At 36.3% G+C, this 16,531-nt stretch overlaps 1 protein-coding gene across 1 annotated transcript in view; it reads right to left on the reverse strand.

The window, feature by feature from the left end:
* DNAH12 (dynein axonemal heavy chain 12) overlaps positions 1-12,073 on the reverse strand; it is a 211,395-nt gene extending 199,322 nt beyond the window's left edge. The window contains exons 1-5 of the mRNA XM_014793143.2: positions 11,781-12,073; positions 11,447-11,589; positions 10,571-10,768; positions 4,233-4,314; positions 4,005-4,031 (exon numbers count right to left, since the gene is read on the reverse strand). Coding sequence (XP_014648629.2) covers positions 4,005-4,031; positions 4,233-4,314; positions 10,571-10,740 — 279 coding nt within the window. The 5' untranslated portion in view covers positions 10,741-10,768; positions 11,447-11,589; positions 11,781-12,073. The remainder of the gene's footprint in view (positions 1-4,004; positions 4,032-4,232; positions 4,315-10,570; positions 10,769-11,446; positions 11,590-11,780) is intronic.
* Positions 12,074-16,531: the final 4,458 nt, after the last annotated feature.

The raw sequence follows: 16,531 nt of genomic DNA on the forward strand, positions 1-16,531 counted from the left end.
TCCTTCTTACCATTCAAGTCTCAAAAATGTCACTACTTCAGGGATGTCTTCTCCAACCACCTGCTAGATATGGCCTCACTCCCTCACCAGTCACTCTCTATCATATTACCCTGTATTTCCTTCATAGTACTTACAACAATTATTTTCGTTATTTGTTTACTTGATTACTATGTGTCTTCCCCTTTAGAGTTTAAGCTCCATAAGGGCAAAAACTACGTCCATCTTGTTCATCAATCTTCAGCATCTAGCACAGGATCAATAAATCAACATTTATTAATTATCTCATGAATAAATGAATTAATTACAGACAGGGGAGATATTTTCTTAATCCCTCAAATCTATAGCAGTTCTATAGAGCAGGTCAGGGTCAAGCTCTGAAATATTATATAAAAAACAAAGTATGAGCAAAATTATTACATGACTATCTAGGGAGAGGAAGTTTAAAATTCATTATTCTAATTATGTATCCTTAACTTATACCTTTTTGTGTTTTAACTCTTTCATCTCCTAAAATATATTTGTTATATGTCAATTATATCTCAATAAAAAAATATATACATATATATATTTGACCCTTAGAATTGAAGTATGTATTCCTCCTTTAGCAAAGACATCCATCTTTTCTGAGTGAAACCATGTGCTTTCAAAGTCTTTTTTGAAAACTTCCTATTTTATGCCCTCACTGTAGTCTCTTCATACTTATATCACAACATCTATTATATTTTACTGAACATAAGTGCTTATATTTATTCATTCATGAAGCATTTATTGAGTATCCACTACTGGTACTCAACACCATAGCTGTTAAAGATACAAAGATGATTAGAAAGCAATTCCAGCATCAAGACTAGGAAATAGGTCATTTTAATACATAAAAAGATCAACAGAATACCTAATACAATGTGCTAAGTAAAATAATAAAAATGAACAGGTATACTGGGAGCAAAAAAGAAGTCATACATCCAAACCCATAGGAATAGGGTAAGGCTTCCTGGGGTTGATGAATGAACTGAATCAGAGACAGCCAGGTAAAAGGAAGCATGGATGGTGAGGGGATATGCCAGGCAAAAGCAGCGAGGTGAGAAATGTCATATTTTCTCAAGGATTAATAAACAAGTCCATGTTGGTGAAGCATAAAGTATGATACAGAGTATGGTGAGAGGAGAGGCTGGAGAATAGGCAGGGGTCATGTTACAGAAAACATCGCATGCCACATTGAGCTTTAATTCTAGAGGTTATGGGAAGCCACTGATGGCTACTATAGTCAAGGCAAGAGATGAAGGCCTGATCTAAGGCTAGGACAAGAAGGGAACTGATTGGAGAAATATTCACAGCACTTAGGGACTAACTGTATGGCAGGTGGGTAGTTGAGGAGGGGGAAAGAGAAGTGAAGACTCAGATGTTTTAAGCATGAGCGACTGGACAGATAATGATAACAACAACTAGAATAGAGAATAAGGAGGAAGAGGAGTCTTATGGAGGAAGCTAATGAGTTCATTTTTTTCCACATGTTGAATTTGAGATATTTATGCATAAAAATCTCTGAGAGTCATCAATATATGGAAGGTAGTTGAAATCATAAAAGGAAAGAATCATCCAGGGAGATTCAAGGAAAGGTAACAGTGGGCCACAGTTAGGCAGGGAAGAGAAACCCATGAAGATGACAGAGAAATAGTAGTTAGAGAACCAGAAGAATAAATATAACAGAATAAAAACGAAATAGCAGCATCAAAAGTCAGCTAGAATTGTCACTATTTTTTATTTTAGCCATTCTAATGGGTATGTGGTGATAAGTCATCGTGGTTTTAATTTGCATTTCCCTTAAGACTAATGATGTTGAACATCTTTCATGTGCTTATTTGTCATCCATATAGCCTCTTTGGTAAAATGTCTATTCATTTTATATGTCTTTTACTCATTTTACAATTGGATTGTTTGTTTTTATACTGAGTATAAAACAGAATACCTAATACAATGTTTATTGTCGAGGAGAGTTCTTTATATATCCTAAATACAAGTCCTTTGTTGGATACGTGATTTGTGAATATTTTCTTCCAGTGTGTAGCTTGTCTTTTCATTCTTTTAACAGGGTCTTTCACTGAGCAATAGGTTTTAATTTTGATGAAACATAATTTATTGGGTTTTCTTTCTTTTAAGGATTGTGCCTTCGGTGGCATGTCTAAGAACACTTTGCCTCGCCCTTGGTTTTCTACTAAAATTTTTATTTTATTTATTTTTTGTGTGTGTGAGGAAGATCAGCCCTGAGCTAACATCCGTGCTAATCCTCCTCTTTTTGCTGAGGAAGACCGGCCCTGAGCTAACATCTATTGCCAATCCTCCTCCTTTTTTTTCCCCAAAGCCCCAGTGGATAGTTATATGTCATAGTTGCACATCCTTCTAGTTGCTGTATGTGGGACGCGGCCTCAGCATGGCCGGAGAAGCGGTGTATCAGTGTGCGCCTGTGCTTCGAACCCGGGCCGCCAGCAGCGGAGTGTGCGCACTTAACCGCTAAGCCACGGGGCCGGCCCTCTACTAAAATTTTTATAGTTTTACATTTCTCTTGTGTTTTCTTCTAAAAGCTTTTTAATAGTTTTATATTTTACATTTAAATCTATGATCAATTTTTAGTTAACTTTTTTACAACATGCGAGGTTTAGTCTGAAGTTTGGGGGTTTTTTGTTGTTGTTGATTTGTTCTGTTTTTTTATGGATGTCCAACTGCTCTACCTCATTTGTTGAAAACACTAGCCTTCCTCCATTGAATTGATTTTTGTACCTTTGTCAAAAATCAATTGGCTGTACTTGTGTGGGTCTATTTCTGGGTCATCTATTCTGTTCCACTGATCCATGTGCATGTGGAACAGATGCAGTTAAAAGTGAAAAGGTTTTTAAAATGTCAACTGGAGGTCGATTGAGAGACGTATTGAAAAAATATCATTTGGATTTGACAATTAGTGGTCACTGGTGACATTACTGATGAAGTGGTGAACAGGTATACTGGGAACAAAAAAGAAGTCATATATCCAAACCCATAGGACAGGGTAAGGCTTCCTAGAAGCCAGATTGCCAAGAGCAGTGGGTTCAGGAGTGAATGACTGTTTTCATGCTCGGCTACCTATTTTAGATTGCAAGACACTAGAAGGCAAGAACTGTGGAGGAAGAGTGAGGATGCTAAACACATACACACAAATGTGTCTTGCAATTCACCCAGCCTCACGTTAAATATATACAAATGTTTTAGGGTTGTTTTGTATTAATTCTTACACCTAGTAAAGAGGCAAATTCACAGCCAAAATCTCCAGAAAAGTTGGGAGGCAGAGGGAAGAGGAAGAAGAGTATTTTTAAAAAAACAAAAAACTTGGAGTAGCTAAAATGAAGCTCTTCCAAAGATCCTTAATCCATAGGGAGGTATCCTCAGCCCTCTATCCCCAAAGGGAACTTCAAGGAACTTGGAAACCCTGTACCCTCATCTGAGAACACGCTGCATAAATTCCTCTTTTGAGTAATCAGTTTCATAAGTTTCCATATTCTTTGCTGTTAAAGAAATTTTACATGTTGTCATCTTTCCACCAATCATGTCAGAGTCCCATGTTGTCACCCATGCAATGCCTTTTTTTTTAAAGCATCTAGCATGTGGCTAGCACACAATAGATTCTTAATAAGTAATTATCACTATATCAATGTTAGGACAATAAAAAGGGAGATGCATTTCCTTTGCATCTTTGAATATTTTTCACTTTGAATATATTTTTCTATTTGTTTGGAATAAGAACTAAAATATTTATAACTAACCCTCAAATAAGGAATGGTAACAAAAATATAACTCTTCAAACCCATATTGTGATCCATTACACATTTGTACCTTTGGGCAGAGAAAATAAAAACCTCAATATTTAAATGTCTTTCATTTTTAGAATGAGACTTAGCAGGTGGTCTTAGAAGGACCCACTTTGTAATAATTTCTTTGAACATTTCAAAACAAGAAATACAAAAAGTTGAACTCACTCCTTTCTTTTTAATTTCACTGGTCATCTGTCAAAAGCAAACAAACAAGACATAATTAAATCAAGAAAAAATTTTAAGTAATTTAAATTTTTAAAAATTAAAAATATAAATAGTTTAAAATATATGTATTATTCTTTTAAAAATAATAGTTATATTGAAATTGACTTAAAATAATTAAGAATCAAAATACTATAAAGGTAAATTTTTTAAAGAAAAACATAAACTTACAGCTGGAGGATAATCTGGCTCTGGTGATGAAGGTGTTCTTTTACCCAGTCTTCTGTCTATATTTCTTTTGGCTCCATCAACTCTGAAATTTATAATTAGAAAAATGTATGACTCTCTTAAATATAACATTAGGATATATTATTAAAATATTATAATTTGAACATTTTTTCAACTATACTTAAAGAAGAGATATTCAAGAGTCTTTTCTTTCTGACTTTTCCGTGAGAAACAAATCCCAATAGCCATTATTTTTTTTTTTTTTAAAGATTTTATTTATTCAGCTTTTTCCCCCCAAAGCCCCAGTAGATAGTTGTATGTCATAGGTTCACATCCTTCTAGTTGCTGTACGCGGGACTCGGCCTCGCGTTGGACGGAGAAGTGGTGCCTCCGGGCGCTCCCGGGATCCGAACCCGGGCCGCCAGCATCAGAGCACGCGCACTTAACCGCTAAGCCACAGAGCCGGCCCCCAATAGCCATTATTAATGAGACATTAATTTTCAAATTATTCATGTGTAATGTAAAAGGATGAGACTAAAAATACAAATCAAATTTTCTCAATTATAACTTGACAATTTTTAAGTTAATCCTGATGCATAGTGGGCCCTTATATGTATTATCTCTGTACAAATGCCACCCTATCAGAGAAGCCTTCCCTTACCACTTATATTAAGTAGCACTTCCTTCACTATCCATCCCTTTTATCCTCACTTACCTTGCATCACAGCATTTACCACCATTTGACATACTACATGTCGTAGACTGTTTTATTCATTGCCTTATCCTTAGTGTCCAGAACAGTACCTGGCACATAGTAGGTGCTCAATAAACAGTTTTGAGTGTAGGAATTTATCATCCATAAAATATAATTTCCTCTTTAAATAAAGTTATACCATCACATAATCCATTCTTCTGTCACCAAATATTTATTGAATGCTTATATTATGCAAGATACTCTATTAGGTTTTACTAAAATATAGCAACAACAAACCTCAAGGAATTTACAAACTAAAAGGGTGAGAAGATAAAAACAGAATGCTATATGAAAGGTATGGACCCTGATGGTTCAGAGGAGGGACAAGTTTACTTCCCCCTGGAGGTATCCATCGAGGCTACATGAACAGGTTAGCACTTGCAATGAGTTTAAATGAAGAAGAGAATTTCAGGTGGAGATGTGATTTTCCTGGGTAGATGGATCTGAAAAAATAAAGACCCTGAGAAACAAGAAGGCAAGGGAATGATCAAAGGAAAAAAATGGGGAGTAGGGAGTTGTCCAATTTGCCCAGAGGTTACAGGACCAGCTGGAGATACATTTGGAGAAGTGGATTGGAATATCCAGCTAAGGGCCTCAAACAGTAAGCTTTTTTATTCAGCAGACAATGGGGAGTCACTGAGAGTCTTTGAGCATGGAGACATTTTTAGGAAGATAAATCTCCCAGTCTGTAAAGGCTAAATACACTGGAAGAGATGGCCAAAGCAGAGGGTACACAAAAAAAAGAAAGGATACCTGAGAAAGAAGATTGGAGGATGCCAAGCATGACAGGAATGAACAAGAACAACAACTGAAGGAGGCAAAGGAGACATGGTCAGAGAGGTAAGAGGAGAATCAAAAGGAATTTCAAGGAAAAGATGGCCACTGGAATCATAAAAGCACAGACTAGTATTCCCCATAAAGATAATGACCATGTCTGTTTTGCACACTGCTCTATGCATACCACTTAGTGTCCATCAAGGTCAATAAATATCTGTGGAAGGAATGATCAGAATAGTGGATTTGGAAAAAAACTCACATGTCTAGTTCAGTACCTTATTTGATGCATGAATATTCTCAAAAATATCAAGTCGTACCCTGGGACAGGTGAGGGGGAATGGCATTCATCACTTTCTGAGGTAGCCCACTTTATTGTCAGCTAGCTCATACTCTTAGAAACAAATTTCTTATATTGAGTTATATCCTTGTAACTTCTATTCTCTGGAGCTATATACAAAAAGTCATATTCTTCTTCTGTTACCCTTCCGAAAGTTAATGATACCTATCCAGTTTCTTCAACTACTCCTGTCAATAAAAGTTACCTTTTATGGTGAGCTTATTATGTTCTAGGCACTGGCTTAAGAAGTTTATATGCATGGATCTCATTTAACTCTCACAAAAATCCTAAGAGGTAAAGGCTATTCTTATCTCCATCTTATAGATATAGGAAGGTAAAGATAAGTAAAGTTACTTGACTTGCCAAATTCACATGGCTAATAAGCTTCAGAGATGGGATATGAATTTATGCCTGTCTGATGCCAAGTCGATACTCTCACTCAGTGAATGAATTAGCTTCTTTCAAATGAGGTAGTTTCAAAATTCCTCACTCTTATCTGTAGCTATTATAGTTTATCAATGTCCCTCTTAAAGTGTGATCCCAGAATTCCAGAGTCGCTTGACCAGTGCAGAGTGAAAATTTCTCTCCCCCATTCTAGACATTTTACATTTATTAAAGCAGCCTAAAACTGAATTAGCTTTTTTGAGTAGCCTCATTTCCCTACTGAAACTTTCTGAACCTGACTAAAACTAAAATTCCAAAGGCTTTTTCCCATGAAGTAAAAACTGTGCCTAGAATATCCTCCTTCCTCTTTTTTTTGTTAATCATCAGGGCCCAGGCCAGACTCCTTCATCCATCAGTATCTCCATGAACAGCCCAGTTCTCAGGGATCGATACTTTCAAGGAATTTGCCTTATACTTTGGTATGCTAGTTGGCACTAGTTGGCTTGCTCTGCAGTTATCCCAACATAAAAATAACTTTCTTGAGCTCTTTTTATATAAATGCCACCCTTTAATACAGCAACAATTTCCTGGAGCATGGCTATAAATTAAAAGAGCTGGGAAGAATGTAAGAGTGATCCTTTTCACTCCTTGTCTGTTTTTGCTGCAAAAACAAATAAATAAACAAAAACTAAATAATTTCAAAGGACTGTGTGAGAGGCTACGTGCAGTGAAGGAGAGAAAGGTTGGTCTGAATCAAGAGGGAGGTAGTGACCAAGGAAGAAGTGGCTCATTCCTGGGACTGTGGAAAGCTACAAAATGATTTTGGCTCAGCCAAGTGTTCCCAGGAACTGATTTCAGCAGGGGCCCCAGTTCTGCCCACAACTCCTTATAACCTACTTACCCCTGGAAGTCTCACTATCCACAGACCTCACTTTGCCTTTGAAACAGGGAAGTCTACACTCCTATTGCCTAACAGGTAGTAAGGGATGGAGAATCACAAAATCCATGGCCATCCAGAAAAATGTGTTTCTGGTATAAAACCTTTAATTCCAAATACATTTTTCTCAAATAAAACATATGACAATTCTAATCTCAGTATTAATACAGCACTCTGCTTCAGGTAATTTTGAGGCAGTTTTTTTTTTTTTTCCTGAGGAAAATTTGCCCTGAGCTAACATCTGTTGCCAATGTTCCTCTTTTTTTTGCTTGAGGAAGATTCACCCTGAGCTGACATCTGTGCCAGTCTTCCTCTATTTTATACAAGGGTCGCTGCCATAGCATGGCTGATGAGTGTTGTAAGTCTGCTCCCAAGATCCAAAGCTATGAACCTGGGGCACCGAAGTGGAGTGCACTGAACTTAACCACTACACCACGGGTCTGGCCCCAAGGCAGTATTTTTTATTAAGAACTCAAATGAGAGAGTTACTACTACTACAAATCTGTATAAAATATTAAAGTTCCTCCTTAAAAAATTCTGTCATTCATTCACCTACAATAATATGCCAGACACCGTGCTTTGTGTTGAGACCTTTGTCCTTAAGCATGTCAAAGTAAAGTAGAAAAGAACAACAACTAAGAAAATAAATGACAATACATTGTGTTATAACATACTCTGCTCTCTCTCTGCATATGACATCTTGCTCTTCTGCTTTTCTTCCTGACTCCTCTCAATTTTTTTTTCTTTCTTTCTCTAGGTGATTTCAAAGATTCCCCATAGTTTTAAAAATCAGCTGCATTCTGCTGACTCCCAAATTTGTATCTCTAGCCTAGACCTCTCCTTTTATATACCCAACTGCCCACTTAACATATTTCCCCTTAAATGTCACATAGGCAACTCAACTCCAAAAGAGAATTATTGCTTTTTACTCCTCCCATCTCCTGGACTTCCACTTCTCTATAAATACAGACACTATCATCTACCCTCTTACCAAAGCAAATCTAATAGCAAGTTCTATCGATTCTGGATCGAAAACATATCCCCTGTAAATCTACTTCTCTCCTCCTCCACTGTCTCCAGCCTTATCCAAACCATCTATGCTACTACAAAACCATCCTACCTGGTCTCCTTGTTTCCTTCTATTCCTGCCCTCTTTCCCTCTTAATAGCCAGAGTGATATTTTTTAAATGTAAGTTGGATTTCATGTCACTTTCCAGTTTAAAACATTTCAACGGCTTCCACTGCACTTAAACTAGAATCTGAATTCCTTATCATGGCCTACAAAGCCTTTCACAATCTGCCCCCACCTTTCTCTCCATCTTCAGCTGATACCACTCTTCCCCAGGCCTCCTGATACTCTAGTGACATTGGCCTTTGTCAATTCCTAGAACACACTAAAAGCATTCACATTTCAGGTCTTTCATGCTTGCTATCCCCTTTGCTAGAGTGCTGTTCCCACGTTTATTTAAATGACAAGCTTCTTATTCTTTATATATCTACTTAAACGTCAACGCCACAGGCCTTTCCTGCCATGTTCCTAGGAGTATCTTCCCTGTCACTCTCTATCCCACTATCTTATTTCTTCATAGTACCCATCCCCATTAAAAGGTTAACATACTCTTTTTTAAAAAAACATGTTTACTGGCTCCTCCCACTAGAATATAAGTTTCTCAAAGACACAGCCCTTTCTGTTGTGCTCTCTATGGTCTCCCCAGTAACAAGTGTCTGTGTGACAGTAGGTATTTAATATCTGCTAAATAAACATATGTAAGAGAAATATGTAGAAAGAGTTAAAGCTGCAGGAAGGAGATTAAGAGAAGGCCTTCCAGAAGAGGTGATCCATAAACTAAGCCTTGAAGAACTAGTATAAGTATTCAGGCAGACAAATACTTTTCAGTGAAGGAAACTGCAGAGAGCAATTGTGAAATTTATTTTTCACTAAACTATGAAAAATATAATATGTTCATGGAACTCCAAGTAGTTCAACACAGCAATGTGAGATAATGAAAGGTTTTGGAGTAAGAACAATATATAACTCCTAAGGAACTCCCTTCTCTATTCTCTATGTCTACTGAAACGTTGAGTAGAGTCTTAGCAATGAAGAGGATAAAGGGTCTCCAATAATACATACAATGACATTAGTTAATATATCTCATATATTTGGATTTAAATATGATTAGATGATTGACAGACTAATAAAAATGTAAATCTAAAAAAGTTATATGATTAACAGACCTGTTTAATTGTAAGGAAAGTAAAATTAGCGAAAATTTAAATTATTAAACTACCAACAGTATGATCATCAACAATGTAACAGACAGTAAAACACAGTCAGTTACAAAAATATGTATAAGTAAGGCAGACCAAGAAAGGAAATAGAATGCAGAAAGAGAAGTAGAAATCCACCAGAGAGAAATTCCCCTCTTTATAGTTCAGTGTTAAGTTGGAATCTCACAGATGAGATCATTGTCTTTTTCTTCTTATTTATCCCCAGAGCCTATCAAAGTCAACTACCTAGGAAATTCTCAGTCATTGCTGAACTGAACTGAACCACCTTTATCACAGCCTTTGGTAACTGGTACCTAAATTAGTTTTAACTTCCATCAAATTGAAGGGGAAAGGGCAGGATATTGGACTATATTTTCCTTTGTATAGAAAAAATTTTAAGTACAAGTAGTTTCAAGATATTTTATTAAGTATTTGTTCAAATGCAGTGCTATTTCTAGAGGCCCAATTGCTTGGTTTTACTTTCAGGGACCAGTTAATATATTGAGAGGAGGAATAGTGTGGTGCTTAAAGATGTGAACTCTAGAACTAGACTGTCCCATCTAAATCCCAGCTATGTGCCTTCTCTGCATCTCAGTTTACTCATCTGTAAAATAGAGATAACAATAGTACCCATATTATAGTGTTGTTGTGAGAAGTATAGGTGAAGTGATAAAAACAATGCTTAGAGTAAGCACCGATTAGCATAAGAACTATATAACATTCACAATGATTATGATTACTTTTTCAATTGTTTTCCTAATTGAACCTGAAGGTGGTATTTTGCCCATGAACAATATACAGAGTGAAAGCTTTTTATGAGAATACTAACACTAATCATTTCACTTGAATTCCAAACAAGAATTTTTTACTAATATGCTACTTACACTAACTCATTAATTGTCTTCTGCTGCTCCTTGGATCTTCTGTAATTCAGCAGTTTTCTTTGTGTTGGTGTGTCAACACCTATGTCTTCAGGGGGATGGACAATGGGAGGTAACTTCAACTTCAGAGCCTCCTTTTCTGCTGCAATGGCAGCTTTGTTTGAATCTGACATTTTGGTCCCCTAAAGATTAAAATACGCTCTGAGGAGAAAAAGTCCATAAAGCCATTATTGTGAAAGCTAGCTTTGATATATATAATATATCTCACATATCAATACCAAAATTTCTAGGCCCTTTTAGATTTTCTTCCCAAGCATGGTATTAGTGTAAAGAATGGCAGTTAAGATAAATGGGGGAGGATTCCTGTTAGAGCTCTACCATCTACTTGCTATGAAGAAATGAAGCCAGTCACTTCCTGATTAGGGCTTCAGTTTCCTCAGGGATGAAATTAAGGAAGTGCATTAGATGCTCCCTAAATACCCTTACCGTTCTAAAATTCTGGGTTTAAATTTTTCCCTAAAATGTAAATCACAACAACAACAACAAAATCCGGTTGTTGAGGTATAAACCCTTTCCCAAAAAAAGCTGATATTGAACATCATTAATATTTTTAAACATCAATACCGTGTCTCAGTCTTACTACCTTCCTAGAAAGTGATACTATGATCAAGCAAAAAATAGGCATACTTAATACATAGGAAATCTAAAATGTCATGTAAATGCTGAACAATTAACAGTGATAATAACTGCATTTGCCACGGATGCCCACAGATTTTGGAGATTCCTGTCCCGAAAAAGAGAGTATTTCTGCTGGCACCCAACCCGCGATCTCTTGCCCTGGGAGAGGGGTGAAGAGAAAAGCTGAGGACAGGGAAATACCTGTCTGGTCGCTTTTCACTACTTCCCGGCTGCACAGATAAGAGGGAAACGTTCAGTGAGCTTCTCCTCTGGTGAAAGGAAGAGGGAATACGAGAGGTGAAATCTCCGGAACCCCGCCGGCTCCCGGGGAGCTGGGCGGTCGCCTGCCGCGAAGAAACAAAGTTGTTGCCATGGAAACTGTCGCGGTGGCCGTTGGAGAGACTGGGTAGAGGTTACCTGGAGAGCCAGTTGCTGAGCCGCGGCAGATTAGGATTACCCGTCACAACAATAATTCATTACTCAAGTAAGTGGAGGGTGGGTAAATGAGATTTTTTTTTTTTTTTTTTTTTTTTACCTAATTGCCTATCTTTGGAAGGGGTCCAGGGAATCAGGATCTTCAAACTGTGGAAAACCGCAAGACAGGAAATTTGGATCTGTTGGAAAATAGATGTAAGCACTCACTTTCAAAGGAGGATCAAGTGTTCAAGTGTCCCCATAGTGACCACCCTGTAAATATTGTAACTACTCAACAAGGTAATTTATCTGGTTTCTATGTTTGGCATTTGTTTATACAACACTTTTCCTTTATCTAAAGAAGTTTTTTCTCTGATGGTGGACCACTTACGAAGGTCTACTTTTGTACTTTTCTTTACAGGTAAAACTGGTCCTTTATAACTGATCTTTCTTGAAACCGGATACTTTTATGGGTTGTTTCAGCCATTACACTCATTAATAAGTGTTTTAAAATTTATACTTATGGAGAAAAAAACTCCTCTGGCTGATGAAACACATGTGTTTATGTCTTCTTCTTACTAAAAGCCCATAAGATAATAGTAAAAACTGTAAAAGATAGAAATTGGGAGAGAAGACAAGAGAAGATTCTAGAAATGGAGAAAATTGTTGGAAAATGGTTAACATAAAGATGAATGGTCTAATTAAATTAGAAAACTTGAATGCCTGCAGAAGGAGATCATAAAACATAATTATTGTACCCAAAAACTCTTACTTATTTTCATCTATCTAAACCATTTGTTTCCAAATTTTCTTAGTTTCTTTCCTTTAGGAAGTCCTTGGCAAAAAGGTTTAAGGTGTGTAAATTTTGTGAGTATGCTTGGAGACAGAAACGTGAAACTTTGCTATTTGAGGCTGCACAATGGATACTCCATCTAAAGGATAATAGCCTACACAAATACTATGTGCATAAATAAAACTGGGGGATGAATAAGTCCTGGTGGTGTATTGATGGCATTCATTCAACAAATATTTGAGCCTCTTTTATGTGCCAGTCACCATGTACAGAATCTTTTTTTAATGAGTACAGCCTACACCATTGTGTCTGGCACACAGTAGGTCCTCTAAAAACATCATTTGAGTGAATGAACAAATTAAACATCTTCATGGCTTGTAAAAGCAAACTGTCTTTCTGTAGAAAACAAAATGCTTGTGTAAGTATGTGATGGTTTTTTGATATGTCAATTTGGTTAGGCTTCAAACACACCATTTATTATGTATTAATTTCAGATCTGTTTAGTTCAAATTAAACTTTTTATGGGAAGTTGTGACACTTGCAGACACTTTAGACACTTTCAGACACTTTCTCTTGAAAGAACTGACAAAAGGCAATGAAAAGGGGAAGGTACTGAACATGGGTATACTGCATTCCTATTTGTGTAAAGAAGTAGGAGAAAGTATATATTCATAAATGTTTGTGTACGCACAGGAGTCACAGGTAGAAAGATTACTTTTTCTCACTATGCATATGTTTTACTCTTTAAAAAAAAATGAAAATATAAAAAAAAACTAAAAGAAAGAATTATTGAAGCCAGGTGCCTGAGGGTTACTGTAAATATTCAATAAGAACATGATTACCTTTCGAACTTGTTCTTAACACAGACATAGGTGAAAAGAAGTTAATCTTGTTAATTTGCTATTTTCTTGTTTAACCTGAAGCGTGACTCAAAGGTAACAAGGATTTATGAGCTTGTTTTGCAGAAGAAAAAGAATGCCTTCAAGGAAGTTACAATCACCAGATAACCAGCCCCCAGCTGCCACTGATGCCCAGAAGTCAGAGTGCCCAAGGCCTTGTCTGGAGTGAAAGAAACAAGGATTACCCCTTTTGTTTCTCTAAAACTCCTCCTGCCAAGCCCCTTAGCTCTATAAAACCCCCTGCTTTCTTCTCTTGAGAGAACCTATCCTCCTGCCTTCTCAGTTTAGCCAATTCGAATAAACCTTTCTCCATCTCCAAGTACTGATGTCTCAGTGATTAGCTTACTGCACATCAGGCACTTGAGATTAAGAAATTGAACTTGAGATTAAGAAATTCAGTATTAGTATGACACTTTAAGGCATCTATCTCAAAACCAGGATTAAGACTTTGCCACAGGGTTAAATCGGCTTGCTTGAAGGAAAGTCACATTTTCTAATAGGACTTTTATCTTTCTTTAAATAGGATGATCTAAGATTGATTGAGTTCTGCAAAAGTGAATGAAGGAAAATGCTGGGGATAAGAAAAATGCCATTTCAAAATTCATGTTTGTTAATGTTGTTACTGCCCAACGTGGGGCCTTCTGCTCACCACAATACATGCCAATAGTCAAGAGGCAAGGTGGTGGGAGAAAAAGGACTTTTTATTACAGCGCTAGCAAGAGAGAAGATGGCCAACTCAAGTCCAAAAGAACCATCTGTGCAACTATGACATAGTTGTATGTCATAGTTGCACATCCTTCTAGTTGCTGTATGTGGGACACCACCTCAGCATGGCCGGACAAGCGGTGCGTCAGTGTGCGCCCGGGATCCGAACCCAGGCCACCAGTAGCGGAGCACGCGCACTTAACTGCCAAGCCACGGGGCCGGCCCTCAATTCTTGATCTTAATCTTCTGTTAGCAGTTTCATGAAGTCAGCAGTTTCTCCATGAGAATTCTGTAGTTTCTTACCCAGTTCAGTTTTATAATCTGAAAGTTTATCAGAAACCTGTATTCTAGAGTAAGTGCCAGACTCCTTTCCCTGTATTTCTCTGAAGATGAAACATATTTTACAAAAGCATCAAACAATAACTGTCTGTAAATAACAAGACCCCAAAATGGCAATTGACAAAGAAATTTGGTTACTTTTGTGACATACAATACTTTAAAACAATAACCTGAACCAGACTGATAACCAGGACAGATCAGAATTTCAGTAATGTTATACAATTTCAAAACACCTATATCAATAACATTTACCCACACAATATCACCTAAGAAGGTTTATCATCACTTATTTGACAACACTTTCCATTTAATTTAACATACTGAATAAGCCTAATAAGTTTAGTATCTTCCTCCTTATAGGAAGAGACCAAATTTCTTTGAGAAGTTCCAGGGGCCCTTTGAAAATCCTCAAAGAAAAAAGTCAAAAGAAAGAGTTTATTTAAGATATGAATTTTGGGGAGCTTGTCAAAAATAACAAAAGTTTTTAAAACACGTGATCAAATAGGAAATAATGCTCACTGCGAAGCAATGCTCAGTTATCCATTTAAAGTGACAACAGAAACAGTCGAGGGCAAACAGAGAGTTAAAATAGTCAAAAAAAACTTAATAGAGAGACCTTAGTCCTTTTGAACATAGGAAATTATTTCCATACAGTTTTTCTGTCTTTTAGGTAGACTTACCCAAAGGTAAAGAAAAATCTTTTACAATCTCTTTATCAAGTTCAAGAAAATTATCCTTTTAAGAGAAAGAAGACCAAATTTTAATTTTGTACCAGCTTACTTTTGATATTAAAACTCATTTATTCAGTTGGATTTACTTTAATCTCAGCCAACTTGACCATGCATAAAACTCTTTTTCCAGAATCCCTCTTCCACAAACCTTCTATAACTTTCTTTTTACATTCAGAATTTGTCCCATGTCTTCCTTTCTTCCCTTCTAGTACTTTGGAACAAATTTATCTTTCTTAACCAACCAAACAAAATATTTACATTCTTTATATCTTCTTTACTATATACATCTTACTTTCCTAGTATACGGAGCTGTTTTCCTTATTAATTTTTAGAAACTTTAATCATATATATTAATTAGAATTTTTTAACCCTTATAGACTTTGACTTCTAAGTAAAAACTAAATAATGCAGTTACAAACTTTCTTTTATATTGGCATTCTGTGGCTTGGCAAATTTATTTCTTGGCAAACACTTTTCATAATTTCTGGAAACATGTTACTTTATAGTACAATCTTTTAATAAAACACAAACATGTTTACTAATAGACCCAAAACACCTTTTAGTTTTTCTGCAATAAGCCAAAAGTAGATAAACTTAGATATGTTTAGCAATAATGTTTCAGTATTTTATCTTATTTGAAAATGACCCAAATACTCAATGAACTTTTATCAAAAACTGTAAAGTTTAAGTTACCAAAAGGAATTTGGAAGCTGTTTTTTTTTAAGTTTACAGACCATAAAACATAATTATTGTACCCAAAAACTCTTACTTATTTTCATCTATCTAAATCATTTGTTTCCAACAATTGTCAATCAAACCAACAAACTTAAACCAGCTTTCATCTGCCAAAGATTAATTTATATCCTGTTAACTTGAAAGACACTTGGGTTAACTGCATTTAGAAATAATTTTTGTAAGCGCTTACTTCAAGTTAATTGAATAGAGCTCTTCATTTTGACCATACCATCCAGAGGTAAAATATCACACATATATAACATACGTATAGACACACATACGGAGACTACATAGCTATTACTGCCATGTATCAGGCACAAGCCTCCCCAGTTATGAATCCAAATCTTTGTTTTAAGCCTTTTTACTAATATTTGTGGAGAAGACACTCGAGATGCTAGATTTTTGGCCAGGCGCACTCCTATGGCCATTTTTTGGCCTTTTTACTCTTTTTTTTCCTTCAGTCTTAGAAATTGGTGATGAGCTACATAACACTTCCCAGAGAGGTGAGGCGACAATCCTTTTTCAGATAAAGGGACTGGGTGGAATCTGAACTGCCTCTAGAGCTGCTTTTCCAGTCTTACAAGGATTTTTTTAAGGACAATTGCTCTTAATTTCTCAGAAATTGGGTTGTAACTGAAATGTCATTATAGGTTGATCTACCTGTCCAACT

Source organism: Ceratotherium simum, chromosome 5 (assembly GCF_057802395.1).
Source record: "Ceratotherium simum simum isolate JZ-2026a chromosome 5, ASM5780239v1, whole genome shotgun sequence".
Classification (NCBI taxonomy): domain Eukaryota; kingdom Metazoa; phylum Chordata; class Mammalia; order Perissodactyla; family Rhinocerotidae; genus Ceratotherium; species Ceratotherium simum.